This window comes from Cavia porcellus, unplaced genomic scaffold, assembly GCF_034190915.1.
Source record: "Cavia porcellus strain 051 isolate PalLab524CR breed Dunkin Hartley unplaced genomic scaffold, mCavPor4.1 scaffold_18, whole genome shotgun sequence".
Classification (NCBI taxonomy): Eukaryota; Metazoa; Chordata; class Mammalia; order Rodentia; family Caviidae; genus Cavia; species Cavia porcellus.
In genome coordinates this window covers 54,397,698-54,424,618 of record NW_026947501.1, presented here as the reverse complement: position 1 = coordinate 54,424,618, position 26,921 = coordinate 54,397,698, and the positions used below count along the sequence as shown (strand labels likewise).

Genomic DNA, 26,921 nt, shown 5'->3' with positions numbered 1-26,921 from the left:
GCACTAAAAAAGTGTTGTTTATCTGACATTTTTATTTAGCTGAGTATCCTACATTTTCTCTACAGGTTACACTTTGATAGTCTACTGAGGAATCATGCTTTCTCATTCCTGAAAAGACCAAGCATGGCTTTGTATAGTTCATTCCAGTTTTAAACTCTGACTTGGTAGCAAATGAATGCTGAGAGTCGGATCCGTGTCCAGCGGGACACACCCTCTTGCTTCCTTTGGTCCTGATGTCAGTTCCTTTCTTCACCCGCTTTTTTAGGCCACACACTCTATTTCTATTTGGGACTCTTCTGCACACTTCTTGCCATTTCATGCTGTCCTTTCCCCAGGACCCACTGAGAAGGACTGTTACCGGTATCCCGTCTTCTTCCAGGAACACTTTCCATCACTGTGCCTGGAAACATTCCACGCGGGCCCGGAAATGGGGTGGGGGCAGGGAGCCAAAGCTGCCCTCTGCCTTAGCTTTGGTGACTGTTCACCAGGAAGTAGGTGTGTACTCTAACGTGACAAACAAAGAGCAGTTTCTGCCAGCAGCCACTGCCAAGATAAGCACATGGTCCTTGTTTCTCCTAGGGTGGCTCCTGAGGCCAACCGGTACCTTCCTGTGACCCACAAGGTCTGAGTCAGAACTTGGCCCCCACATCACCCTCATGGCATCCACCAGGGAACACAGAGTTTCAAAAGTGTTTATTTATGACCCCTTCGCCCTCAATTTCAAACATACAGATTCCGAAAGAGCAGTATCCTGTAGGCATACCCCATAACTGCATGCCTGTTAGTAAAGGGAATACATCTGATGGACTGAAGAGCTTGTCTCCTCTCTAATTGCTTTTGGTTTCTTCTGTTTTACCCAATACTAGTTAGTCTCTTCTGAGTTTATGAGCGTTACAGATTGTAGAAATTTTGAAAAACCAAGGAGTAGGGGGAAATTCCTAAATCCTCTCATGACACCATTCCCAACAGGAGATGTGCTTAAGAAAGAAGGGTAAAAACATTACGCAGGACTAGATTTTCCCTGGGAATCCACCGCACTTGCCTGCGCATGCGCAGGTAGGGAGACTTGTGTGGTTTGTGGAGGGAAAAATAAAGAAATAGACATTTGAAGCAGTTTGGAGAAAAGTTTGCTGGATGAGCTATAAACAACCCTTTCCTAATGTCACAAAAGATATCTTATCTGTGTATCCTTGTGGGCCAAATTTCTACCAGAATCAAACAGCATGAGAATATAGGACACTACTAAGATTAGCTTCAAGGCGAGAGCAGGGATCCTTGGGTTACGTTATGCAATGAATACAGGTTTAAAAAAAGAAAAAGAGAAACTCAGAAATCCATCTTCTCAAGCAGGTCTTGGGAAGTATTGCCTCTGTTGCATATTATACAAAGCAGCTAAGAGAAGAAAGCAAGAATTGAGGGGCTCTAACAGAGGGACCACTTTCCTTTCTAATGCAACGTAAGTTCTAATCGTTATATTATGGTCATGCTAATTACTAGCTCTGCTACCTGCCACAGTGAACCTCTTGAGTCTGGGCATTTCCCCCACCACCACCACCAGGTCCTCAGTTGCTGCCCGAAGAGCATGAGTAAGGCTCGGTAACACAGATGGGAAGACGTGCGAGGCCCAAAAGGAAGCAGGTCCTTCCCACAGAGCAGAGGAAGCCCACCTGGGCTGTGTGCATGCGTGCCAGGGCCCAGCATTCCCGCAGACTTACTCATGTGTCCATGTCTCTGCTCCTCATTCAGGTCAAGGAAGCTGATCCTCTGAGTAACGGCTCAGTCATGATTTTTAACACCTCGGCTTCACCACATCTGTATCAAATCCAGCAGCTGCAAGCCCTGGCCAATTACAGCATCAGTGTGTCCTGTATGAACGAAATTGGCTGGTCCGCACTGAGCCCGTGGATTCTGGCCAGCACCACGGAGGGAGGTAATTCCTAAGACTTACAATGAGTGACACTTGATTCAGAAAACTAAGAGACTCTTGCCTGACCTCATGACAGTCGACACTGCAGACTCCATGCAGATGGAGGGACAGGTCTGCTTAGAAACTTCAATGGTTTAAAATCTGGGAATGCAGCTCTGTGGTAAAACATTCGCCCAGCATGTACAAGGCCCTCAATTCCATCCCCAGTCCTGAAAAAAAGATATTTTGAGGGCTTGATTCTTACACCAGTTCTATCTTCAAATAAAGAAGAAAAAGCCTTTAAAAACAATTTTGGTATGCTGTGGTTCCATCTTCAATTCAAAATGCTTTCTAGAAAAGATTTTTTATTGATTGATTGGCTCATTGATTATTTAGATCTATTACTCAGTTTCTGAATATTTTGGATTTTTCTACAGATCTTTGTAGTGTTAATTTCCAGGTTAGTCAGGTTGAGGCTAGAGAATATAATTTGCATGACTTGACTCTTTTAAATGGATTGAGACTGGTTTTTACTGCCCAGAGTATGGCTCTCTTGGTAACCATATTGTTTGTATTGGGATGGAATGTTCTGGAAATATTACCTAGGTCAAGTTGATTGACAGACTTTGCAAATACGAATTCTTGCAGAGATTTTTATCTGCTTGTTCTGTCAATGTGTGTTCCATAGAAGTGGTATATATTTTGTTATATACATGGCATATATGTGGTATAAGTGATATATATATGTTGGTATATGTATATGTTTTGGTGGGTTCCACTGCTGGGGTTTGACCTCAGGGCCTCACCTATATGCTGAGCATGCACTGTACCACTGAGTTACCCTCCTAGCCCCCACATTGCTTTTTAGTCGATTTACATTTACCCTTAAGTTGGGAGAATTTAATCCATTAAAGTGTAATGATATCATTTAAATGGGTAGATTGAAGTCTTTCATAATTTCTATTTGTTCTATCTGTAATATGTTCCCCTTTTCTTTTTTCTTTGGTGTAGTCAAATATTTGTCTGGCCCAGTTTTCTCTCCTCTGTTAGCTTATTAGCCATAACCTTTTCTGTTCCTTGCAGTTTCTATGGGGTTTATACTGTGCATATTTAACCTGTCACAGTTTTCCTGAAAATGATTCATACCACTTTGTACCTAGGACAATCCTATTTTTCTCCTTCCAATATTTTTGCAATTGTTATCATACATTTTAAGTATGTTATAAATCCATTTATATTGTTATTTTTGTTCAGCCAATAATCTTTTTGAGAGATTTATATAAGGAAAAACGTATATTTCTCCATGTGGTTACTGTTGCTGGGGTCTTCAGTTTGGGGAGTAGACCGTATTTCACTTGGTAGTACTTTCCTTGTCCCTGAAGACCTCTTTATCATCTCTTACACTGTGGATGGATCCACTGGTGGGAAATTCAGCTTCTGTATGTCTGAGGAAAAAATATTTATTTTACCCTGAAACTAAGATTTATTTTACTTTTATTTTCCCAGCTGTGCTTGGGACTGAACTCGAGTCTTGCCAATGCTGTGTACATACCCTACCACCGAGCTGTATTCTGACCTCGCCTTTCCTTTTTAAAAGATACTTTTACTAGACGCAGAATTCTAGCTTCACAGTTTGTTTCCTTTCAATACATTACAAGATGTGGTTCCACTGTCTTTTGGCTGTCATTGCGTTGTTTCCAACATAAAATCTGTGTTCAACCTAAATTTTTGCTCTGCATATGTGTGTATGTTTTTTATTTCTCCTCTACTCACTGATTTCAGTGATTTAATGATAATGCACTTTAACATAACTTTATTTTTGGTGGGACCGGGGATTGAATTTACAACCTCTCGCTTGCTAGGCAGGTGCATGGGGCCACTGAGCTAAATCCCCGGCCCCCAGTGTAACTTTAATATATGCTTTGTGCTTTGAACTTCTTGGGTGTGTGTAGTTTGCATCAGATTTGAAAGTTTTAGCATAGCGGGCAGGTGCTGTACTACCGAGCTAAGGCCCAATACTCAAGTACACATACCATTTGAAGTTGTCCATGTCTCACTGAGGCTTTGTTGTTGTTTTCCCCTTTGTTTCTCTCTGGATTTTCTTTTGGGTAGTTTCTATTGTTGTGTCTTCATAATCTTTTTGTGTTGTTGCTATTGTTATTCAGTGTCTAATCTGCCATTAATCTTTCTTTCATCTCTTATAAATTTAGGATTTTTTGCATATTTTATGCCTCTACTTAACTTTTGGACTATACACGATCTAACTCTAATACTGTTTTAATGTTCTTATTTGTTAATTCTAACAGATCCATTTTATTTCTGCTGTGATTTCAAATAATTCATTTATAGCCCCACTGAGGCTAGTACGTTCCAGTTTCTTTTCATGCTTAGTGATCTTTGATTGGATTCCGGGCAATGATTATTCTGTATTGTTGAATTCTGGATATTCTTGTGTTTCTATAAAAAGCTTTGTTTGGGGACACAGTCAAGCTAATGGTGAGTGGCTTAACTCTTGGGGATGGCTTTTGAGATTTGTTAAGCAGGACCAGGGCAGTGTTCAGTCTAAGGTCAACTTTTACCCACTGGTGAGACCTGACCATCCTGTGTTTTCTAACCCAGGCTCCTTGAATCGAGATTTTTTCAGTCTGACTCAGAGGAATAGGGGCTATTTCTGAGTACTGAGTACTGAGTACTGTTACCTTTACTTCTCTCGTGGCTTTCTTGTCTTTCTTTAGAGTCATCCTGGGACCCAGTTGCCGTCCTTGACCTTTTGCCTTACTTAGCATAGTCTTTTATTTTCGCGGGACACATTCTCAATCGCCTCCCAAAGTGAACATGTATAAAAAGTGAAGAGCAAGTTGGGCTTCAGTGATGTGTGGCTGAGGCCCAGCTCTGGGCAGCTGAGGCAACAGGGAGCCCACTGAAGGAGTTCAAGCCAGCCCAGGCACACACTGAGACTCAACCTCAAGAAAAAAGTAAAAACTCAGGCACGGTGGTCCGCACCTGTAATCCCAGTGCTCTGGGAGGCTGGGACAGGAAGACTGAAAGTTTAACCCCAGCCCAGGTGTTTTAGCAGTTTAAACAAAACAGTATCTCAAAATAAGGTGGTGGTGGGCTGGGGATGTAGTTCAGTGTGAAGGCCCTGGGTTAGATCCCCAGTACTGCTAACAACAACAACAACAACAAAACAGCAATAATAATAATAATAGACTACAAACTTGAATGTCTTTATTTCATACTAAATTAGTAATTTTTCTGAACATGTAATTTTAAAATAGAAATTCTTTTCCCTCAAAAATTTAAAACTCCTAGCTGATATGGCACAAACATAATCCTAGCACTGTGTGACTCTGGAGCAGGAAGATCACCAGTCTGGGCCAAGCCCGGGCAACTTAACAACTTCAACATGGGTATGCCTTGCCTGGGGATTTAGCTCAGCAGCATAAGCGCCTGCCTTGCAAGCAGGCAATTGTGAGTTCAAACCCCGGTACTGATAAAAGAAAAAGAAAAAGACAAAAAAAAGAGTGGGGTTTTCTAACATGGCTATGCCTCAAAATAAAGATAAAAATGAGGTATAGCACAGTGCAAAGGTCCTAAATTCAATCCCCAGTACTGTGATCAATCAGTCAATGCATTTTTGCACTGCTTTTCAGCTTTCAGAGTTGCTGTGTCTAACTCTGATACTTGAGTCTTCTGTGTGAACTGTTTTTCATTTGCTTCTTTAAAAATACCATTTTGCCTTCATGTTGATGCTGTGATGACCTGTGATGTAGATCTGCTTGGTCATCCACATGTACTTTCACTTGTCCTGCCCAGAAGTCCAGCTCTTTTGGTCCTGAGACTTTTCCTTAAACGGTTTTTCCTTTAAAAATGTTCTGTGTATGGATTTTCCCCCTAACAGTAATATTAAGCAGTCATCAGACCTCTTTGAGTTCTATCTCAATTTTCTTTTCTCAAAGTGGCCTTTTTTTCCTCTGGATTTTTATTCTTTCTTTTTCACTATTGGTTGGGTTTTTTTTTGTTTTTTTCTGGTTTTCAGTCATTGGGCTTTCTTCCCCCATCTTTAGGTATATTATTTATTGGTTTGGTTTGCTTTGTAGGCTTTTCCTGTTCCTTACACTGGCTCTGTGTCCTCCAAGTCTTTGGTCCTGTGTTTTTTTTTTTTTTTTTTTTTGGTCTTTTTCGTTTTTATCGGTACCAGGGATCAAACTCATGACTGCCTGCTTGCAAGGCAGGCACTCATGCCACTGAGCTAAATCCCTAGCCTCTGGTCCTGTGTTTGATCCCTGACATTCATGAATGAGTTTTCCCCAGATCTCTGCTGCCCACACCCATTGAAAATTGAAGTCCAGTAATTTGATTGGCACTTTATAAATATGGGTGGGGCTTATAGGCTTTACTGGCTGGTGATTGGGCAGTGAGTGACCCTCGAGTTCATTTTAGACAACTGGGTTTCTTCTCCATAGCCCCTGTCTCCCTCAGGAAGACAAGTCTGTTGTCTCCTGCCCTAGCAGCTGATATTTTAGGAACCTGGTAGGGGCACAAGGATGAGGTGGAATCCTCCTTATTCAGATGCCAGATTTTCACTGATTTCTCTGCTTCTTAGTCTGGCCTTTCAACATGCCTCCATTCCACTGGTGTTCAACCCGGAGCAACTCCTGCCTTGTGTCCTGTGGATATTTGGGAGAGTTTGTGCCTGGTGTGTGGGCAGCGGGTAGAGGGCCCTCCAGGAGCAGCTACCTTATAAGCAGACTTGCAGGCAGGCTTCCTACTTTTTGTGTCCTTAGCTTTTGAGCTCTCTGTGGTTCTTTGGGGAGAATGGGGGTGGCTTTGCTAAATTAATTACTCCTTCACCTCTTTTCCAACTTTCAAGTATGTGTTGAAAATTGTCTTCTATTCCTGACTCCATTTTTTTGCCTCATGAGTTTGTATTTTTTTCAAATTCCTCAGTGTCAATGTAGAGGGATTTCAGGGGAGGCAGGTAGAAAGACCTGTTGAGTTGGCCGTGTCAACCCACAGATTCTCTAACAGATTCGAGTGTGTGTGATGGATTTCATAGACCTGGCTTTGGCTGTGTGACATTTCCTATGTGGAGGCTGACTTTATCTTTATGGTTATTGCTCATGGAATCTGCAAAGATGAAAACGGTTGTAACATACCAAAAATAACTGTGTCACTGCCTTCCTTCCTTGCCCTGGGTGCTTGTAACATTCTCAATTTAAGAAATCTCTTGAGGCTTCCGTGGCCTAAAGGACTCAGTACTTGTTAAAACTCATGTGATATCACAGTGGTCCTTGAGTGAAGAGAGAGTGGACTCTGGACTTCTCAGTTTCATTTTGTGCTTTTCAGAGAACATTGGAAAATGAAACACTGGGAAACCAAGAAGAGAATTGGTCTATATGTGCTGTTCTCTTTGTGGTTCTTCATCTTTTCTTCTTTTTCATTTGCAGCTCCATCCACAGCACCTTTAAATGTCACTGTGTTTCTGAACGAGTCTACTAATAAGGTGGATGTCAGATGGATGCAGCCTCCAATCAGGCAGCAGGATGGGGAGCTGGTGGGCTACCGGATAGCTCACTCGTGGCAGAGTGACAGCACTTCTGTGAGTCTGAACCCTCAAAGTATGCTTAGTCATCTCCTTGCAGCTTGTTGATTTGTTTCCAAAGCTTTTGTTTATCATGAAGAGCTTGGTGTGGACTGAGCCAGGTGAGGCATTTTTCTGGGGAGGTTTTCCTCACCCCCTCATCTGATAATCAGCTTTGGTCTCTGGTCGTCCTCTTAGTCCTCTTCCCTTTTAACGAATTCAGGCTTCCAAGGAAATAGTGTGGACTAAATAGACAATCATAGCATGAGTTCAGGGAGCTACAGAGCTTAGCAGTCAGCAATCCATATTCATTGGAAATTTCCAAAGATTCTTTCTTGAGGAGGATTGTTGGGGAAGATCCTCAGCCTTGTAGAGGATGGTGAGGGGTAAGAAGATTCCAGAGGAAAGCACTAAGCAAGCAAGCTGGAAACCTGGCATGGATCCACATGGGCCAAGGTTAGACAGGGGCCAGAGAGGGCAGCTGGTCACTCCCAGCACACAGCAGAGTGCCAGGCAGGTAGCAGGAGTCCACAGGGCAGTGTGATGGCCCCATGTGGTGGGTTGTGCATCTGAGGGTCCTAGGGCCTCCCTGACCTACCTCCTCGCCTGCATGACCAGCCTCAGAATGGCTCAGTGTCAGGGGACCATTGACCTTGAGCTGGGCACCTTCAGCAAGGACATGCAAAGACTCTGGGGGCCTGTGGCAAACTGCCTGTCCCAGCAAGGGTGGCACCTGATCTGGGCTCGTGTATTAGCTGGAAGTCTGCAGAAACACAGCCAGCACAATAGGCATTTGTAGAGATTTATTATAAGGAACTGGCTGATGGTTACAGAAGTTGGGAAGCTGGGAAGTTTTACCATCAGACCATCCAAGTCTGAAGGCCTATGAACCAGAAAGACCAATGGATAGAACTCTGAAAAGCACAAAATGAAACCAGAGACAGGGTCCCAATGTCTCAGTTCAAGCGATCAAGCAACAGAAAAGGGGGGAATTCATTTTTCCACAACCCTGTGTTCTGTTCAGGCCTTCAGTGGATTGGATAGTGACCTCACACCGGGGAAGGCCCTCTGCTTTACTTTGTCCCCTGACACAAATGTTAATCTTATGTGGAAGCATCCTCCTAGACATATCCAGAAGTAGAATTTTACCAAGTAACTGGACACCCCATGATGAGACAAGTTATCACAAAAATAATCATCACGCCTGGGTGTAATTTGGACAGGTGAAGATGCAAGATCTTTGGGTGGGCAAAGATCACCTGAGAGAAGGTAAAATAATATGACAGCTTTAAAGGAATTGGGACCCAAGGGCCTGGCACATGCACCCTTTAATGAATGTTTGGTGTGGAGTGAAGCTGGCCTGGGGAGTTGGGAGTCTAACGTGCATGGCTGTGAAAGGTGGGCTGAGGCAGAGAGAGCCTGGTAGGTGCCAGGGGAGCTGGTGAAAGGTTTGACCCCAGGAGTACAATATGAGGTTGAAGTATTTTGAAGATGGCTTATGTTATTCTTCTGCGAGTAAAAAGCTGAGCTGATTACTGTGAGTGATCTTCAAATCTGCCTTCTTTTTGCCAGAGCATGTTGACCCACCTGGTCTAACAAAGACTGACCGGGGAATTTAGCAGCTGGCTCCCACCACTGTCTAAGAAGGTTTTCTTGCTCACTGAGAATATCTATTCTAATCTTGCATCGTTTATCTTGAGTACCAGTAGTGAATATGCATGGAAGGGGGGGTATAACCATGTGCCAGGCGCTTCTTACACTCTAAGGCTTGAAGTTTGGTTCAAGTTTTAATTCCGTTTTTCTCCAGTGTGACTGCTAATTATATCTCACAGTAGCACACAAAAGGTCAAGGGGATCTCTGTGAAAATGTGCCTGCCTCTCCCGGTACCAGGTAGACCCAGAGGGATGTGTGAAGCCTAAAGATCCCTGAGATGGTAGGAACTTCAGTCCAGCCTAGAGGCAGAAGCAGGGGAGGCCACTGATGCTGTGCCTCGGTGTGGTCTGGGCAGACAGCTTCCCTTCTGGATAAGCTTGAGTCATTTGTAGAACATGAGATGCACCTTGAGAAAATTATGTTAAGTGACATAAATCAGATACACAGCTTAAATATCACGTTGGTTTCTCTATAGAAGCCCAAAATATAAATGAAGAGCGAAATTAAAGACAGATAACAGGAAACAGGGAGTTAGATCTTTTGCAATGGGGAAGGGGACCACGAGATGAGAGGAAAGGGAGGAACAAAAAATTATGATGCATTATGCATGTGTGCCAGTTTCCCACGAGGAATGTGATCATTGTGTACTGGAACATGTACCCATAAAAATGAAAATTTAAAAAAAGGAAGAAGAGGAAATGTCACCTTCCCTTCTGGGAAAGGAAGAGAACTGAGGTAATGCTGACTCTAATGTAAGCTCTTCATGGAAGGCAGATACCAGGGTTTCTCTCCTCTCCTGTGCTCATGGAAAGCATGCTGCTTCTGCATTGATTCCTGACCCATTCAACCTGCTGATGGATCCCAGTTGGGGTGTCTTCATGCCATGGAAACAGTGCTTCCCACAAAAGTAACATGAGAGCAGGACTGGGAGACAGTATGTCGAGCAGCACCCTTTACCAGCGTCCAAGCTTCTTCTGATCGTTCTCCTTTTCTGCAAGATTCAAACGTAATTCTTTTCTTCAATATGCCATATTCTAACATAAACACTGGGTTTGAGCTTGGCATCAGTTACGAGCTGGTTTGAAACAATTCATTAAGACAGTAGCTGGCATGATGACCGAGCTCTCCATTCTTTCAGGGTGACTGCCAAGCGGGGATAGGTTCCATTCTGTTCCAGTTCATGCTGCTGTATGTGAGAACACACACACACACACACACACACACACACACACACACACACAGAGCAGCAGCAGCTGCAGTGACTGCACTAGCTAATATGTCATTTCTGAATTTGTCATGCTGATGGTGGGTGGGGGGATTTTAGGTGGCTCTGCCTTGCCATTGTTTGCTAAATGCCTCAAGCTAGGAGATGACTCAGTGTGTGTGTGTGTGTGTGTGTGTGTGTGTGTGTGTGTGTGTGTTTATTGGTACCTGGGATCGAACTCACAACCACACGATTGCAAGGCAGGTGCTTATGCCGCTGAGCTGAATCCCCGGCTCAGGGTGTTGCATAGTCCAGGGAAGCATCGTGGAGCTGAAGCCGGAACTGCAGCAGCTGCAGCGGCTGGTTTGGTGCCCTTCCACTCCAGGCACCCCGGAGACAGCAGGCAGCTCCAGAAAACCAAGTCGTTAGATCATCTTAGGGTTTGTCCTTTTCCTTTTCCTTCCCATCAGGGAGTAGTAGAACAGTAGGTGATGGGAGTGGAGACACCGCAACAGGACTCAGAAGTCCAGTTGTGCTCGCCCACCAACCGTTGAATAGATAAAGAAGAGGAGGGGTTTTTTACACAGTGGCCACCCATACGTGCGGAAAGAGAAAGCTGAGACATTTCGGGATGAACGGAGGGACCCTGAGTCTGTGCTCTTAGGTAAAATAAATCAGACAAGTATTTGTTTGGTGTGAGAAACCAGAAGTGTAAATAAGGACTGAAATGTATAATAGATACTGTGAAATAGGCAGAAAATGTTCAAATGGAGAGGGGAACTAGGAAAGGGGGAGGCAGAAAGGAAGAAAGGGACAAGAAAAAAGGGAGAAAGAGGAAAAATGGAAACAAAGCTTTTGTAAATGAGAAGAGGAGGAGGGGTGGGAAGGAGGAGAGGGGAATGGGAAGAAAAAGAGACTCAAGATGTGTCATGTATGGTACAAATTCGCTATGATGAGTGTGATCATTATGTGTATCTAAAATGTACCAGTAAGTCTAATTAATTACAAGGCCCCTTATGGGGTGGGGGATTTAGCTCAGCAGCTCAAACGCTTGCCTGGTAAGCGCAAGGTCATGAGTTCGATCCCTGACACCCAAAAAATAAATAAATAAAAATTTTAAAAATCCCTAACAGGACAAAGAAATAAGTTGAACATTTAGCAATAATAATCAGATACTTTGGGGGATGGGGGTGTTGAAACAGGGTCTCAGCCTGGGCTGATATTGAACTCTACAGTCTTTGTGCCTTAGCCTGCTGAGGGAAAATTTTAAAACCAATTATCAAACATTTGGAATGGGTTAAGTCAAAGATCGTAGCTCTGGTTCTGAAGGGGTTTGGGGTGACTGTTTATGGAATGTGAGTTATTTATCACTGAGGGTGCTGCTGTTTGTCATAGACAATCCACCTAGACTACAGTTTAACCTGTTTTTACATTTAAGGAATACAATGCAAGTAAATACATTTTTAAATAATCTGCTACTTTGAACAAATTTGAGTCAAAATTTCATAGCACAGCAGGGCATTGTGACCCATTCCTGTAATCCTAGCAATCTGAGAGGCTGAGGGAGGAAGATGGCAAGTTCATACTCAGCCTGGGCAATTTAGTGATTTAGCAAGACCTTGTCTTAAAAATAAGAATTTTTACTTTAATTGATACATGTTTGCAGCACATGAATATTACATTCATCTTGGAGAGATGTTACATGTATGTGACACATCTTAATTCTTTTTACCGGCCCTTCCCCCTCCCTTCCCTCAAAAATAAAAAATGTATTTATTTATGGTACCAGGAATTGAACTCAGGACCTTGTGCTTGCCAGGCAGGCACTTTAAAGTCACTGAACTATATCCATGGCTACTGAGCTAAATCTCCGGCCGCTGAGCTAAATCCCCGGCCAAATAAAAAATTTAAAACAAGAAAGAAAGAAAAGTCCATGTTGTGCTGCCTCTCCTAAGTGATGACCCTGCTTCACAGACATTGAGATCGTGGCCACCAGAGCAGCCTGTCTTTCCCGCAGCCCCGTCTCTGGCTCTCTGCAGGGTGTGCTGTCCTAGGAAAGGGCTTCTCTCACTGCTTCGAATAGATGCCTAAAGGTTCAGTGGCCTGTGCCTCAGTTCAGTAGGGTTATTTTCACCCATGCCATAGAAGTGCAGAAGGTTCCTGCAGCTATTGCAACACCCTGGTTTGTTTTGAGACACTCACATGTCAAATGGTAATCACCAGGGCACTAAATGTCATGAACCCTCGCTGAGCCCATTACCCTTGTTCAGTCAGGTCCCGTCTGCGCTGAGAACAGTACCGCCACAGTTAGGGCTGTGACCTTTGCCGTCATCACCTCCTGGCAGATGCCAAACCATCCCAGTGAGAAAGTCATTTGCATTGGGCTCACTCTACTTTGTGCATCATGGTGGTCTTGTGACAACAACAGACCTAGTGGCTCACCTGACTTTGGGACCATTCTGACACCGGGAAATTCATCATCTCTAGCTGGAGGCAACAAAGAGCCCTGAGGAGACCTTGAGAAGGGTCCACACCCATGCCAAAGAGAAACTCACAGTGATCTTGGCATCTGTCACTTTACTTTCCAGAACTCCCTTTGCCTTGGAAGGGCGTGGCTTGGGACACAAGTTCATCTCTCCAAATGGCCCTTTGTTTCCATTTTTAGAAAATTCTTAGGAAAGCTACTTCTTTATACAGAGTAGCAGAATTGAATATTTTGAAATTTCTTACTTACAAAACAGTGGGATTTTTGTGTGCATGCAATATCAGAACTTTCTTGGAAGTGGACTTTGGGTGAGTTTTTGCAGCAGCACTGAAAACTGGTACTGGTACTGTGTCAGTTAAATGTGATTGTCAATTGGAGTGAATTAAAAGTGGGTTAACCAACGCTCTCTGTCTTCTGGATGCCAAAAGTTAAGCAGCTTTCCTCTGCCGTGTCCTTTCACTATGATGTTCCAGCCTAAGAACCACTAGCCATGGACTGAATCTTCTGAAACCTGAGCCAAATAATTCTCTTTGTTCAAGTCAAGATTTTGTCTCAGCAGTGAAAAACTGATTGATATTTGTACCTGTGTCAGCCAGCAAATATTATGTCATTTGCAGATTAAGAACCTCCTGATTTTTACTGTGTATTTCTGCATTATTATTATATCTCAATGAAGATTTTATATCCATTACCTTCCAAATCAAAGCTCAACACCCAAAAGCAAACCAAGTACAAATCTGTTCACTTTGAAGTTCATGCCACATCTTGCTTATCTCTGTATTGCCTGAACACAGGCAGTATTGCCTTGGACTTAACTTTGTAGTTATTTACGGTCCTGTAGAATCAATGTGTGGGCCTGAGACACACAGTGAGTCCATACCTGACTATCTGGAGAATTTCTGTGAATGAGACAGCCCTATGAGAAGTATGGACTGGCATATCCCACTCTGTCCCTATTCCCATAAAATGTCAATGGACCCTCCATAGAAGAGTCCATTAGTGAATAAATTTATAAAATGCTATGTATTAACTCTCCCTTTTTTGAAACTTACGGTATATACAGGCAAGTTTAAGGCTTTTCCACGTTCTGTAGTAAATAAGTCTTGACTCAGAATTGCCCAAACATTAGATGGGGAGGCATTCTTATATGTGTGTTTTATGGAGCTTGTTTTGGGATTGTGACGCAGATGCTGGTTTATCTGTCTTGGCCAGGTGGAGATCTTAGATTAGAAAGTGGCATCACAGCAGAGATTGTTATGGGCTTGAAACATCACTCTGTGTGGAACTTACTCCCAGAAAGACCCAGGGGAGCTGCAGTGCCCTCAAGCATTCTTTGGACGCAGTCCACAGCCTCCTGATAAGCTTGCAGTGGCTGCAGGGTGACAGGGATGCTCCTGGAGGGTGACATGTGCCCACTGCCTTTTTCCTCTCAGTCTCTTAAACTGGTGTTATGCTAAGGCGTGAGGAGCCCAGCCAGGTGTCCAAGGATGTTTTAAGGCAGCATAACCCTTGACACATTCCTAGAATGTGTCACTAGTAAGCCTTAGCCAGCATGGCTGTCATACTTCAAGATTCAGAATGGCTGTGAGCCAGGCCACTGCTGCACTGGGTAATATTTGCTCTGGGGCTGTGCACTGTTCCCAGCACTTTATACGTGTTAGCTCTTTAACTTTGTCCACTTCCTTAAGAAATAAGAGATAGAAATGAACGTGTAAGTAGTCTGTATTTTCATAAAAAATTATGGGTCCTAAGTAAATAGGTATTTCTTAGCCTCTATATCCATGGCTTCTGTATCCTGGATTTGAAGCTTAAAATATTCAGGGGAAAAATGTTGTATGTACTGAACCTGTAAAGAACTTATTTTCTTGTCATTATAATCTGAAAAACACAGTACAATACTTACATTGTATTGGGGATTATAATTAGTCCAGAGATGACTTCTCTGGACTATGCAGAGGTTCTATGCAAACACTATGTGTAAATGACTTGGGCACCTATGGATTTTGGTATCCAAGGGAGGTGGCTGGAACTAATCCCTCAAGGAAGTCCCAAGGAATGAATTCACTTTTATGCATATTTCCAGGAGGATAATTTTGCTTTGGTTAGAACTTTTATTCTAGGCTTTGCATTATTTCCCAATTGTGTGTTTCCTTTTATTCTGAGGTCATTTTTCTCATAGATGATGTATATTTATGTCTATGTAGGAAAAAGAAAAACCACACAGCCAGAAGCAAGCTAGTGTTGGTCCTTTTTCAGTCATAAAGTTTTATACCTTGACGAGCTATTCAGTAGTCAGTTGTGAAGTAGACACTCTGTACTTCTCAGTGACAGGAGCATAGGGTGTGGACAATGGAGGTACGGTATCTGAGGATGCTCTGTTCACCTACCCCCAGATTAAATAAAGAGTGACAGAATGAACCATCGAAACTAGGTTTACTATTTTTTTTTCTTTTTCATTTTTATTGGTACCAAGGATTGAACTCACAACCGCACACTTGTAAGATAGGCGCTTATGCCGCTGAGCTAAATCCCCAGCCCCTAGGTTTACTATTTTTTTTAAAAAGCTCTATTTCTAAAAAGGATGTTACCAGAATACACTCCCCAAATTGTTAATTATTTACTTGTTTACTTAGTAAACAAAAAGATCTATGGCAAATCTGGTGGGGCCAACGTCCAGTGCAGTAGAAAAGCATTCATATTTTAAGGTCATATTTTGACTTTTATTTCTTACCTGTGTCTTGATGACCACCTTCTGTTTAGATTTAGAGATACTCTCTTGGGGAGCCAACCCAGCTGCCCCCTTGATCTTGAAAGGTAAGTCTGGCCTCTAAGGGCTAAGCTTGTCCCTCCCTGTGTCACCTCTGGAAGTGACTGGCTTGAGACCTGGTAACCAGAGAATAAAGTCACTACCAGACAGGCCTGATCCCTGATACCTGTGCCCCACGTTACATGACATTTCTCCCTGTCTCTTTCTGAAGTCACATTTCCAAAATTTGGAGGTAAACATCCATTCTTAAGTTTCATTTCAGCCTTCTCAAGCTCTACAATTTCCATTTGAACAGCTAACTCCAAACATAAAATTTGTTACTCACATCAGAGAAAATTGCCCTCATGGAGATTTGGAAACAAAAAAGTCATATAAACGATTAGTTCTGGTTATCTTTCCCTTAGGTTAGCTTTTGCACTTTCTTTTCTGAGTCAGGGTCTCCTATGTAGTTTGGATTGGACTTGAACCCACTATGTAGCCTAGGCTGGCCTGGAACTCATGATCCTCCTGTCTGAACCTCCCAAGTGCTGGCACTACAGGCGTGTGCCCCAGCACCCAGCTGCCCTGCGTTTTAGTGCCTCTTTGCTGCATGGCAGTGCCTTTAAAACAACATAAATGAAAGCAAACCCGAAGTTTTGGAGCTTGAATAAGTCATGCCTTTGCCACATATGAAAAAAGAAAAGCAGTGTCCATCCCCTTCTCCATGTGGACTTTATTCAGATTCTTGCAGTTTCAAAGAACTGGAGGCCTCTCATGCTGCTTCAAAGGCAGTTGGCAGGTGGGCAGGGTCCGCAGACAGGGCGGCTCTGGGACATTGTGCCATAGTGGTTCTGCACACAGGAGGCACTGCTCTGTGCTCCTTTTCTTCTAGAAGCTTCTTTCCTGACCACTGTTCAGTGCTGCATGACCCTAGTTTACTCAGATCCCCAAGAACTGAGCTTGTTGCCAGCCCACCTGGGGTCGCTGCTCACCTTTTGTGTCCCCTGGCTGTATGGCGAGGAAGGCCCTCTACCCCACAAGCCGTGGGTGACTCAGTTTTCCTCAGAAAGAGCTGGGGGCAAACAGTCGACCCACCCAGGCACCTCTTAGTACTTTATTGCTTTTTTTCTCTCTGCAGAAAGAACTCTCTGAAGAAGTCGGCCGAAACAGCAGCCGGGCTCAGCTTTCTGTCCAAGTCTACAATGCCACGTTCTCAGTGAGGATTGCAGCTGTCACTAAAGGAGGAGTTGGGCCTTTCAGCGACCCGGTGAAGATATTCATCCCTGTGCAGGGTGAGAGCAGGGCCCTTGCTGCAAGGTCGAATGTGGCAGGTACCGCAGACTGCCACAGGGCAGCCAGTGACATGGCAGCTGATTGAAGAATGAAAAACTAGGACCGGAAGAATTTTTGCAGTGATGAAGACTGTCATTGTAACAAACTTCCCTTCCTGGAACCCCCACCCCCATGAGTCCCACTACAGTTGCTATTAGTGATAGTGACATAATTAAGAAGATTGGTGCTTTCAGAGGGCCACTCCAACTTGTTACACTTACTTTAAATAAGAGATACGTGACTGAATTTCGGACAGGGAATATAGCTGATCCTTCACTCTCTGTCACTGACACCGTTTATTTGCCACTGTTTGTTTTGCTGTGTTTTAGGCTGTGCCGCCTGTCTTGTTTTCACCCAGTCAGCCAATGGGTAATGTGCTTTGGTCTGCACAGAACAGCAAGTGTTTCCCACAGAAGCCCTGGGCTGGCTGAGCTAAATGTCCAACCACGTGTGCTTCTGTGTGTTTTGGGAACCTTTTGGCAAGGTGTCCCCGTAGTGCCCCCAGTGCCCCCAGTGCCCCAAGTGCTGGGCTTGCTTTACAGACTAGAAGAGCCACCTTTCTCCTGACTCAGATAGCCCTGAGTCATTTGCTGTGAAATCACTGCCATAAAAGCCACATGCAGACATCTCTATCAGTGTGGCCTACATGTTTACAAGTTCTTGTCAGACACAGTCTTTGTACCCGGCAGCAGGACTTGAGGCCGCGGTCGAGTTCCTGCCTGCCTGTTCTCTGTGGCCCTCGGGCTGGTCTCCCTCTCAGGGCTGGGTTGGAGTCCTGTTACCTCCCTGCAGTCCGGAGGCTCAGCTCCAAGTAGAAATCCAAAGATAGCGAGATTCTGATTCTAAAGGAACAGTTTTTTTAAAAAGTCAGGGCTTAAGCCTGCAGAACATTCATCTTCAAGCATAATAAACTCTCTAACAGTTGTCCCAGCTTTGCTATGTGGCCGGTCTTCATTCTGTGCTGCTCCAGTATGTGTCACTATAGTGACTGCAGTTCCCCAGCTGTACAGTTCCAACTTTAGTTAAACCTCACTGCTGGCTTTCAGTCCACAAGGCACTGAGTGAACACACATGTGTGTGATGATTGTGACTCTTCTCGAAATTTGTCACCGGTGGCTGCCACTCACCCATCATTCCACCGGTGCACAGCCTGCAAAGCCTCCCGGCTATGTTGTCTCTCTGTGTCCGCAGTGAAGTCTGATGTGAATGGAAGTGGGTTGCAGGATGCGATTCTGCACCATTTGTTGGGCTCACTGTGCAGCCTGAGAGCTTCGGGAAGGGTAACTCCCTGGCGCGAATACAGTGGTTGTGACAAAAGGGTGGAAAGTGTCCTAGAGAAAGTGGTGCCAGCGAAAAACTTCACCGTAGGGGCTGGGGGTGTGGCTCGGTGGTAGAGCGCTTGCCTTCCTAAAGCAAGGTCCTGGGTTCCTTCCCAGAGCCACAGGAAAGAAGAAGAGAAGGAGGTAAAGGGAGGAAAGGAAGAGAAAAGAAAAGAAACACTTTACATTATACGAGTTCTCAGTGGCACCGTACACTTTAAAAGAACAAAATATAAAACACTAGAAGTTGATCCACACTTGAAAAGGAGTCTGATAATTCTCCAAAACACAGAAAATGTATTTTCTGTGCCATAAATTACAGTAATAGAGAAGACATACTATTGATAAATTTTTTAAACAAAGAAATAACCCTTAGATCCCTAATGTATCTAATGTTTTAAATTGTAGGGCACCAGCGCCAGGTGTAGTGACATGCTCCTGTAATCCCAGCACTCAGGAAGCTGAGGCAGGAGGATCACTGCAAGTTCAAAACCAGCCTGGGCTCCAAAGTGAGCCCAAGGCCAGCCTGAACTGCATGTGACAAAAAAAAAATTATAAGGCATCAAGCAAATTTTTCTGTTACTAGTTATTTTGGTCCTGTACATTTATAACTAACATGAAGAATTCCCCACTGTTTATTTTATTGTTTTTTAAATTGTGTATATTTATGGAGCATATTGTGATGCTTTATGGAGTGATTAAATCAATGTAGTTTTATTGATTATTAAGAGTGCTGTGAGCTGGGCACAGTGGCACATGCCTATAATCCCAGTATTCTGCAAGACTGAGGCAGAAGGATCCCATTTGGGCAAGTTGGCAGCGTCCTGTCTCAAAATGAAAAATTGAAGAAGCTGGGGATACAGCTCAGTGCAAAAGCCCCGATTCAATCCCGAGTGTCACAAAAAAAAAAAAAAGGAAAAAGAAAACTCTGTGTGGTTTCAGCTTATACAGGGAGGACTGCCTGCATTTGTAGATCGCAAGATTGAAGGATTAGCCAGGCAGGGTAGCACACTTCTGTAATCCCAGCACTTGGGAGACTGAAACAGGAGAATCACTGTGAATTCGAGGCCAGCCTGAGCTACACAGTGAACTCAAGGTCACCCTGAACTACCTAGCAAGACCGTGTTACCCCAACACTGCCTCCCCCCAAAATTAAAGGATTAACTTAGTTCTAAAAGTTTTTCACTCTGCTTACCTGTGTGTTGCAAATCTCAAAGAAACATTCATTGGTCTTTTACCAGGTGGGGTAGACTCTGCCCCATCATCAACGCCAGCACCAGGCAGCCCCGAGCCTGTGCTCATCATCCTCGGCTGTTTCTGTGCATTCGTTTTGATTGGGTTGATTTTATACATTTCCCTGGCAATCAAAAGAAGAGTGCAGGAGACAAAGTTTGGGTAAGTTTCCCATGAAAAATGTTGGTCTGGTGATACTGAGGAGGTTGTTATGCCAGGTGACAAAGCCTCACGTTGTACCCAGATGGGTGCCAGGCTTGTGCACACCCTACAGCCAGGCAGCTTCCTGTCTTGGGCCACTTCCTGCTCCCGCAGTCACCTGCAAGAGCCAGCAAAGGGTGAATCTACAGAAAAGAGTATCAGTAGGATTCACTACTTAGACAGGCTTGCTGTTAAATAAGCACTTGTTAGAAGCCTTAAAAAAAGACTCCATTAAGGATACATCTGTAATCCCAGAGCTCTGGGAGGCTAAGGCAGGAGGATCTCAAGTTTGAGCCAACAAGGGTCATTTAGTGAGTTAGCAAGACCCTGTCTCAAAATTTAAAAAAGAAAAAACAATTTAAGGTATAGATATAGTTCAGTGTGAAAGCCATGGGCTTAATTCCCAGTACTGATAAAAATAGATATAAATATATATATAGATATATGTACTGAGAATCCCTAATCTGAAAATCTGACATTCAAAACACTCCAAAATCCAAAACATTTTAAATATCCATAATGATGCTACAGTATGAAACCTTGTTTCATGCAGAAAATGATCACAAATATTGTATAAAATTACTTTCAAGCTATGTGCATAACGTATGTATGAAATATAAATGAAGGTTGTGTTTAGTCTTGGATCCTCCTCCCCCAAGACATCTCATTATATATATGTAAATATTCTACAACCTGAAAAGTCCTGAAGTTTATAACATCCCTGGTTCCAATCAGCCTGGGCAAAGGATACTCAACTGTATATTTATATATGAATTCACCATTATTAGCAACTCTGGTAGCGTTGTAGGTGTCTAGGCTTTCTTTTTTCTCTTTTCTTGCTGTATTTTGCATGTGTCCTACACTGATAAGTTATTTTTATAACACAGGGCTTCACATTTTAACATTCCAATTAGGGATGGAGGCTGTTTTCTTTTCTATGCATCTTACTTTAATAGCAAACACCAGTTAAATTCCAAATAAAATGAGAAGCTGGGTCAAAGCAGCCTATAAGAAAACACCTGTGTCTAAAGGTCACTTCTAGACCTTGGCTTTTAATCCAGGGCTCTGCAGTGGGTTTGGATTTCCTTGGGATTCACTTCATCAATCATGGGGTCAGAAGGAAATTTTTTTGCAGTGCAAGTTGTTGACAGCTAGGAATGGGGCAGAGTTGGGGAGGGAGTGCATGCTAGGGACTGAGCAGCCTTTTTTCATTGCTCTGTCTGCTGAATGCACTCAGGATTTCACACTCCCTCCAAGACTTCTCACGGGCAAGGAAAGGGGCTTTCAAGTGGAGACCAAACTACCCTTCACTGGGGTTCATTACCTATGGCTCCTGGAACTCTTTTCTTATAATCACAATATCTTTGTATATAAATTCTAAGAATGACTACTTTTGAAGAAATGAACAAAATCTGATCTGAATCATCAACATAAGAGTTGACCACAATGCATCAGAGGTCGTGAGTGAGGTGGGCAGCTCACCATGAGATGAGTGTAGAGAACCTCTGTAGAGGGTGTGAGAGCAGCTCCTTCATACACCAGCAGCCAGGCACTGTGGGAGCCTGGGGCTCAATGGGGAGCAAGATCCTATCTTTGGGGACTCACAGTTCATGGGGAGTCAGACATGGTCCAGCAGTCACACAAGTAAGTGTACTGACAACTGTGGTAAATTCTGTGTGAAGCCGTAAGAGTGTGTACCAGGGGAAATTGACTTAAGAAAGTCAGGGAAGACCTACACAGGTGACTGACACCTGACTCAAGATCTGAAGAAAGAGCAGGCATTCATTAGGTGAGGGAAAAGGGAAAGAGCATTCCAGCCGGAAAGGTACATGGAGGTACATAGAGAAGGCACACAGAGGAGGGAAGGATTGGACTGAAGTTGTGACACCTGGGTTCCACCATTATTCTGTCACTTAAATAAGCCTTTTACCTTTTCCAGGCTTCCTTGGTATCTTATGTCTGAATGGTCTCAAAGGTCACTGCCATTCTAATTTTATATTCAGTCAGCAGTAAAGAGATGGCCTTAAAATGCTGATGGTCTTAAATATTAGTGGCAGAGGTGGTTTGTGTCATCAAGTGGGAATTCCTGAGTAATATTGTTGAGACAATAGCTGTAGAATGATTCACAGGTATATGATCATATCTTGATACTCAGTTGCTTTGAAACTCAGCCCATTTGGCACATTTTGAGTGGGAATTGTATCTTGGTACTCTCCAAGAGAGCTGGAGCTTGTCAATGTCCATTGTCTGTAACTCACACTACTCTTTCCAGCCAAAACAATTTGTTTGGTACTCACCGGACCTCCCAGCACTAATTAATAATGGGTACCAAGGTACCACCGTATGCGCTTGAGACCACCTCATAGGTAGAGTCAGTAAATACAAAGCCAAGAAAGCGGTAGCCAGTGCTCCTACTGGAGATCTTAAACTCCCAGGAGGCTTCTAAAATGTGCAGCTAAGATAACCCTAGAGGGATGAGGTACAACAGTAAAGGATGCTCCATTGACTTTTGAGACTTTTGCCAAGAGGTTAAAGAACATCTTAATACCGTTGGTCCCAGCCACTGAGAACTCATGGTCTTTCTGTTGCCACTGTTGAAATCTTGGCCGTGGCTCCCTCCTTTCTTGCTTTCTTTAGGAAGAAATTCTTTTTTTTTGGACATTGTCATGAAAATATTTTTATTCCGGTTTTAAAATGCATCAAAGGCAAAGTGCTAGAATGAGAAAGTACATTATTCCTAGGGATAAATCCAATAGATGGGCAAGAGCTTTTTGGAAAAAAAAATATTAAACTCTACTGATGCTGCTGAAGAGGACATGAATCTGTGGAGAGATGTATACCATGTTCATGGATAGGAAGGTCCAATACTGTCAGCAGATTACTGTCCCCCAGATGAACCTCAAATACAGTGTAATTGCCTTCAAAATTGGTGCTGGGTTGTTGGTAAAACGTGGTAAGCTGATTTGGAAATCCATCTGGAACACAAATATATGTGAAAGTCCAGCGGAGGAGATTGGTTTCTTCCTTCTAAACATAAAGGCATGTTTGGCATTGGTGTAAACAGAGAGGACCCAGTCCATGACAGGGTATGCATTAATAGCTAGGAATTGAATGTAGATTGAGGATTGAATTTCAGTTCTGGAGAAAGGAAGGAGCCTGTTCTAGACACTAGAGAGAGAAAAATGAGCAAGTCAGATATGGGGCTTCCCACGTGTAGTCGATTAAAGGCTTGCAATTGAGAAATAGAGAAGAAATTGCTTCATTTGAAAATATTTCTATTAGCTAAGCCTCCACAGACTTAGGAATTTAGTATCGAAATAGATCTTAGATTATTAACTGATGGGAACTCAGTTGTAGTATTCTGGAAAAGGTTGGGATTGAAAATTATAGGATTTAAATATGCTGATAACTCAATATATACCTGGTCACTTTTTAGTGCATAGCTTTGGAGTCGGTGAGGAACTGCAAAATGAACTAGACGTTGTTGTGATTAACAGGAATCTTCTAATTCTTGGAAAAATTCTGGGGGAAGGTAATCAGCGTGTGTAGCCCTATTGCATAGTGAAATACCTTATTTTCATCCATCCAGGACTGCATTCACAGAGGAGGATTCTGAATTAGTTGTAAATTATATAGCCAAGAAGTCCTACTGTCGACGAGCTATTGAACTTACCTGTAAGTTGACTTTTGTTTTCCATTTTTTGGCCAAAGTTGAAACAATGGAGAGCCAAAAAAGTCTGAACAGCAGAGAGGTTTCTAACAAAATGGAAGGAGTTTGAGTGGATCCTTTTTCCGGGTGTGGTGGTGTGTGCCTGTAATCTCAGCACTTTGGGAAAATGAAACAGGAGAATCACAGGTTTGAGCTCAGCCTGGGCAAGTTAGCCATTTAGTGGGACCTTGTCTCAAAGTAAAAAGCCCCGAGTTCAGTCCCCATTAATATAAAAATTCCCTTTGATGTAAAAAATGTCAGAAACTAGCAAGTAAACAGATGTTGTCACATCCATCTCTGTTGGCTGGGTTAGTTACTGGCAATCTGGAGTTAAGAAACCAGATTTCAGAATTCACAATGCGTTAAATTCAAAGATAAAGAGGAACCTTCTAGGCAATCGGAGACAGGGTAAAGGTCTGGGATTTAAAGGAAATAGCAAAGCAATAGACAGAACCTCAAGTCTCATTTCCTGTTTTCCTGTCCTACAACTCGGAGGACAATTGCTAACATGCTCTGTAGCAATTATGGTTTGAACTTTGCTGAATCAGAGAGTGAGGCATTCTGGTCAAAGGAGGGTAAACAGAAAACAGCGTTCTCGGTAACTCCAGGAGCAGTGCGGAAAATGTATATAAACGCTATCAAATTCGTGCTTCCGGATGTTTGCCAAAACAAAACAAAAAGGACTGAACAGTGATGGAACACAGGCTGCCGTGAAATCAAAACTCACTTGATGCAGAAGCTCTTTTCTATTTTTTTAAATTTTCTAATCTGTATGTTTTGATGTTTAGATGTCTCTGTTCTTGCATTTTTAAAAGTTCTTTATTTAGATAATTTCTTCCTTTATAAAGGACCATTTGGATACTTTTTTCTAGGAGCTAGTGTCCTTTCGAATTATTCATACATTTTTTTCTTTCAAAGACCTTAACTCATATATTAACTTGGCTCAGACTGAATCATTTGCCAAATTACTACAAAATCATTTTCCCCTGTTCTGGTTAATTCTTCCCGTTGACAACAATTCTAGTCATTGCTACATATGTGCTGTGTACTTTATTATATTACATTTCTTATTGTAGACAATCTTATTCTCCAGTTCCTCAAAGTGTTCCATTTCCCACTTCCTGTGTCCTTAGTGAGGTGCCCTGTACCATAGGTAGGACAACAGCTTGTTCTCTGGCTTTTCTGTGGGTCATGTGCCTCCTTTGGGCAGGGCAAGTGTCCTGACAGCTCTTTTATATACCAAAGTTTTGGTTATAAATAGTAAATAATCCACTAGCAGCTACCTACTGACTTACTTTCTTTACCCCTTTATGTCAGGAGTGGAACCCCTCTGCATGAGTCTGCTGGCCGCTGCTACTGCGCAATGGGAAGAGAAATAGGGTTCTGATTTTTTTTATAGTTGTTCAAAATTAATTTTGCCCTGGAAAACTCATTTTACTTACTTTAAACACACTGGAATGAAGTGTGATGTTTTAATCCTGGCATATAAAAAAGAATGGACACAAATTTTTTTAACATTATGCAGAACTTAAAAGACAGCACACTGACAATCCTGATATGTATCTTGTTACTTTCATAGTACACAGCTTGGGAGTTAGTGAGGAACTGCAAAATAAACTAGAAGATGTCGTGATTGACAGGAATCTTCTAATGCTTGGAAAAATTCTGGGGGAAGGTAAGCAGTTTACAGTAATTCTCTTAAAATGTGGGCTAAGAAGGAGCAATTGAGAAGAATGTTTGAAATATGTGTTCTGATTAAATAAAATACCATTTTGATGACTTTGAGTTATAATACAAATAGTTCTACCTACTAATTTACAGTAGATTAGTGATTCTTGAAACTCAGATTGGCTGGTAAAAACAGTCCCCATGGTGCCTAGAACACACAGGAGATTGGGAAAAATGTTCATTCTTTCCCTTCGTTGAAAAGTGTACAATTTATTGATTGGCGTCTTATGCTCTTTAAATGTATTCTTGTAGTTCTTAAGCTGATTATCCCTGGCACCTTCTTATTTAAATGCGAGGTATGATCAAAGTGTATGGTGAATGATTAGAATTTTCAAACTTTTGTTACAGTAAAAGACTCATTGCCCTAATCCTCTTCAAAATACTCCCTGTCCCTTTCAAGCACTTTTCCTCCTTTGCTGCCACTTTCTGAGGCAGTTTTGGAAGTCCTTGTTTGTGAGTGTCGTTGGTCGTGCTATTGTGGCTGTCTTGATGTTCACACATAGATACAAAGATGAAATACATATTTCATTTGTTAAATAGTTCTTTGGGCGAATGGTGATGCTATTAGAGTCTGTGCTTTGTGAACCTCAATACCACTCCCCACGTTCTCCTGTAAGACTCTTGGGTCAATTAAATGCTCTACAAATTGACGAGCTAGGCCAAGGCTGAGCCACCCAAGACCAGGACAAGCAAGAGACGAGCGTGCAGTGGGTGCAGGGGTTTCTGAACATGGGAGGCCGGGGCAGGTTGGCACGTTGCTCCAGGGCTGCATGAAATCAGCCCCGCTACTGTGGCATTCCTGCCGCACAGAAGATGGCACGGTGGCCACATGGGCACTGCTTCGCTTCCCAGGAGAGTTCGGGTCTGTGATGGAAGGAAATCTGAAACAGCAAGACGGGACCTCTCAGAAGGTGGCGGTGAAGACCATGAAGTGTGAGTGGTCCATGGGGAAGCCGGGCTGCTGTGGCGGGCGGGTGTTCCAGCACTGAGTGCTCCATGAAGCCAGGATGGCGTGTGGGTCTCAGCTGCTGCTCTGCATGCAAGCACTGCGTATTCCTCACACACCAAGCACTAGTCACCCTCAGCATCTCTATCATTCTCTGTCTGCCTCTGTCACTAACGCCACCACCATCATCAATGTCTGCATCAACCCTCACTCGAGCTGATGACTCCAGCATAAGGCACGAGCTTCTGAGGCAGGGATAGATGTCCGATGCAGCGTCTGACCCCAGGAGTTGGGCTGGCTGATCTCTACTGTGATCAGGCCACTTCTTCATCTGAAAATGTTTGTCCTAAGTTTTCTTTAATAGAAAAAAGACTCACATATACATGAAGTCCACAGAATGGCACAGATGTTGTGCTAGCTACGCTCCTGCATGATTTCAGTCCTCTATGTCACCCTGTTCACTTCCCTAGCACAGTCTGCCTTTGCAACTTACCCGTTTGCTTCTAAAGGTGGTAAAGTACACAGCAGGTAAAAGGTGAAACCACTGTTAGGTGTTCAGGTCAGTGGCACAAAGTACTTTACACTGTGGTGTGACCGTCACCATCTCTAAGCTATCCCCAGAACGTCTCATCTTGTGACCCTAAAACTATGCCCCTTCAACACTGACTCCCCTCCCCTCTTCCCAATTCCTAGCCACCTCTATTTTACCTTCTGTCTGATTTGATTACTGTATCCTATAAACGCAATTCTTTATCCTCTGGTGATTGATTTTATTTCATAATGAGCATAATACTGAATTTTAAACAACCTTCTTAAGTTAATTTCATTTGGAAAACTTGATATCAAAGTGCACCTAACTCAGAAGGGGCAAGAC

The 26,921-nt window shown here is 43.1% G+C and overlaps 1 protein-coding gene across 3 annotated transcripts in view; it reads left to right on the top strand.

Annotated features, from left to right (window-relative positions):
• The window catches only part of Mertk (MER proto-oncogene, tyrosine kinase), a 98,586-nt gene that overhangs the window by 50,671 nt on the left and 20,994 nt on the right, over window positions 1–26,921 (top strand). For 2 of the 3 annotated variants that reach the window (XM_063229982.1, XM_063229979.1), the window contains exons 7-13: window positions 1,747–1,930; window positions 7,357–7,508; window positions 16,718–16,871; window positions 19,472–19,625; window positions 23,254–23,339; window positions 24,953–25,048; window positions 25,954–26,034. In XM_063229982.1, coding sequence (XP_063086052.1) covers window positions 1,747–1,930; window positions 7,357–7,508; window positions 16,718–16,871; window positions 19,472–19,625; window positions 23,254–23,339; window positions 24,953–25,048; window positions 25,954–26,034 — 907 coding nt within the window. The remainder of the gene's footprint in view (window positions 1–1,746; window positions 1,931–7,356; window positions 7,509–16,717; window positions 16,872–19,471; window positions 19,626–23,253; window positions 23,340–24,952; window positions 25,049–25,953; window positions 26,035–26,921) is intronic. The other variant, XM_063229980.1, reaches the window with a different exon arrangement.